We start from the raw sequence: 3,411 nt of genomic DNA on the forward strand, positions 1-3,411 counted from the left end.
GTTCCATCGTCTCTAATTTTGAATTAGTGACCAGAGGAGAGGCAGAACCACATTACAAACAAAGATCCATGCCAACAGTATGACTGCTACCCCTTAAAGTGCAAGAAATATTTTTTTGGTATCGCACAGATTCGAAAGCCAGCTCCGAAATTCATGGCTTCACCACTGGACTAACCCGCGCCTAAACGAATACAAAGCAACAATTTTGATATATTCAACATGAAAGACACATTGTACGCGCATGATCGTTAGAATTCATTATTACCATTTTAATGCATTCATAGCTAAAAGTGTGATGCTTTCTCGGTAGCAGCCCATGACGTAAGCTGATAAGCCACTCCTACAATATTATAAAACACCTACTCTTCTGTAATATAGTTTGGTTTGTTTTTTTATATTAGAAATCTTTCTTGGCTTTCTTAAAACAGTTTACTTTGGATTAGAAACGGTAAAACTAGTCAAGTGAATTTCTTTTATAATGTAATTATGTTCACAATACTTACGGTGGTAACTCACATGCGATCTTTTACTGATAAAACATTTTTTTGTTCTAATTCTATGGGAAAGTTGATTTAAAAAATAGTACTGTAGTCTGCTGAAAAAAGTTCTGACTCGTGACACGTGCTACTCTGAGGCTCTGTTAGTGTTAAGTAATTTATTATTTTTTGTTATTGTTTCAGGCGGATGCAGCGAAGCAGATGGTGGAGAACCAGCGAAGCCACCATGCATTCACCTGTTGGTGGTTCTACTTTCAATTCATTTTATGACCACAATAACGGTCCACAACAGTGATGGTGGAGACATCTAGTCCAATCATGTCGATGTTGTCAACCCTCAGTGGTTCTGAAGCTGTGATCACAGATGTTATTAAGCCGTGCGTGTCCCATAATAAAATAAACACAATATATATATATAAATACACATCTCTATTGTTATGGTACACATAGGCCGGATATTTCGTCATTAAAGCTGAGATTTTTTTTTTTTATTGGCCGACTACTTGGATGTCCTTGTGTTTTCAGGAATAAATTAATATATGCTACTGTTGCTAATAATGTCTTCTGCATTACGCTATTTTTGGAAGAAGTACACATTGTATTATTTAATAAATTGAGGAGTGAAGAGATGTTTTCTGTTACCAGTAATACATGGAAATACATAGAATTGGTGTATGGACAACAAAAGAAAGTTTGTAAACAAAACATGTGATTGGGTCTAATTAAACCAATGACAGATGATCGTTTCAAACCTGCCTCCAATGGCTCAGCGTCAAGTCTGTAGGCTCACGAACCTAATAATGGGTTTCGATATCAGTGAATGGCAGAACATAATTTATTTGTTTGTAGTTAAGCACAAAATTACACAATTGGTTCTGTCTGTTGCCCACCGTGAAAATCGAAACCCGTTTTTCATCATTACGGTTCCGCACATAAACCGCTTAGCTCCTGGGGGGGTGGGGAGAGAGGCTAAGTAGAGCCCACATATTCCATTGTATAGATTTGCGCTTAAGAACATCCAAACGAAACGTTTTCATGCTTAACGTGCTCTAAATGGTTCTGAAAAAGGCTTAGAATAACTTAAATGTTGACCAATAAGTTAATACAATCAGGCCTATCTTGAAGTGTACAATGTCATTGTTTGTTTCTTCTCTCGTGGAGCCTGATTTATAAAAATCGTCCAATTGCTGACGTCGAAACAAGGAGATAGTTTTATTTTTTAAAGCCTTAAGATCCACGACGAAAACATAAACCACTTATTGTTGTTTTTAAAATTTTATCTCGACTATGTAATTAAATATGTTGGTACGCGATTTCTTTAGTAAGAATTAAGCCCAAAGCTACATAATGGACTATCTCTGCTCTGCCCACCATGGGTATATGTTGGTACGGGATTTGTTTAATAAGAATTAAGCCCAGAGCTACACAATGGGCTATCTCTGCTCTGCCCACCATGGGTATATGTTGGTACAGGTTTGTTTAGTAAAATTAAGCCCAAAGCTACACAATGGGCTATCTCTGCTCTGCCCACCATGGGTATATGTTGGTACGGGATTTGTTTAATAAGAATTAAGCCCAGAGCTACACAATGGGCTATCTCTGCTCTGCCCACCATGGGTATATGTTGGTACGGGATTTGTTTAGTAAGAATTAAGCCCAAAGCTACACAATGGGCTATCTCTGCTCTGCCCACCATGGGTATATGTTGGTACGGGATTTGTTTAGTAAGAATTAAGCCCAGAGCTACACAATGGGCTATCTCTGCTCTGCCCACCATGAGTATTGAAACCCGGTTTTTAGCGGTGTGAGTCCGCAAACACACCGCTGTGTCACTAGGGGGCAATTGGTAGAGGAAGTGGGTTTTACATTTCGTACATAATGCTATCACTTACTATATGTACTTATTTAGGCATATTTTCAACAATCATATTGATTTCTTATACGGTATTTCTTTTTTTTTTTTAAATGAAGACAAACAGGACATTTGAATAACTACTTAAGTGTTAGAAAGCTTTTCCGAAGATCCATGTAGATCGTGAGCACAAAAAAAAAAAACCAACATCAAAGATTACTTTCTTCTCGTAGTCTGAACAAAGATTTATGAAACTACCACGAAGGAACTGAGTTAATAAGTTACGTACCTAATAATAATTGTTATTATTAAAATTACCTTTGAATAAACACGTCAATGATTTCACTGTGTTTTAATATTCTACAAGCAGAGTCAAGTTAATTGTGGCTAGTGGTAATAATTTATTTTACACAGCTCTGTTACTAAATGAATCTTCAACAGTAAATAGTTAACAGCTAATATTTATAATGTTCATTGCGTGAAGTGTAACAAGACTTTCATATAATCTCTTCATAACTCTCTTGTTAGGTAACAAGACTTTCATGGTCTAGCCGTATGTAACACACTTGTAGGATAAAAAAAAACTTCGATAGCTTGCTGTACGTAACTTTATTGTTGGATAACCATACTTCAATAGTTTTTCCGTATATAACACACTTGTTGATAACAATACTTCGATAGTTTTGTCCTACGTAATTCTATTGTTGAATAACAATGCTTTATTATTCTTGCCGTATGTAACACATTTGTAGGATAAAACAAATTTCAATAGTTTTGCCGTATATAACACTTTTGTTGGATAACAAGACTTCAATAGTTTTGCTATGTGTAACAGATAACAAGACTTCAATAGTTTTGCTATGTGTAACAGATAACAAGACTTCAATAGTTTTTCTATGTGTAACAGATAACAAGACTTCAATAGTTTTGCTATGTGTAACAGATAACAAGACTTCAATAGTTTTACTATGTGTAACAGATAACAAGTTTTCAATAGCTTTGCTATATTTAAATATACCGCTCACGACGTGTACCTCGTTTGTTACAAAAACTAAAATCATA

The 3,411-nt window shown here is 35.6% G+C and overlaps 1 protein-coding gene across 1 annotated transcript; it reads left to right on the forward strand.

Moving 5' to 3' along the window:
* Positions 1 to 678: 678 nt before the first annotated feature.
* LOC143248618 (uncharacterized) lies at positions 679 to 1,965 on the forward strand (the record flags this gene model as incomplete). The annotated part of the gene is given in 1 exon segment (XM_076497119.1): positions 679 to 1,965. A coding segment is annotated over 1 exon segment (130 nt), but the record flags the coding sequence as incomplete, so codon positions are not given.
* Positions 1,966 to 3,411: the final 1,446 nt, after the last annotated feature.

Source organism: Tachypleus tridentatus, chromosome 4, assembly GCF_004210375.1.
Source record: "Tachypleus tridentatus isolate NWPU-2018 chromosome 4, ASM421037v1, whole genome shotgun sequence".
In the NCBI taxonomy this organism is placed as follows: domain Eukaryota; kingdom Metazoa; phylum Arthropoda; class Merostomata; order Xiphosura; family Limulidae; genus Tachypleus; species Tachypleus tridentatus.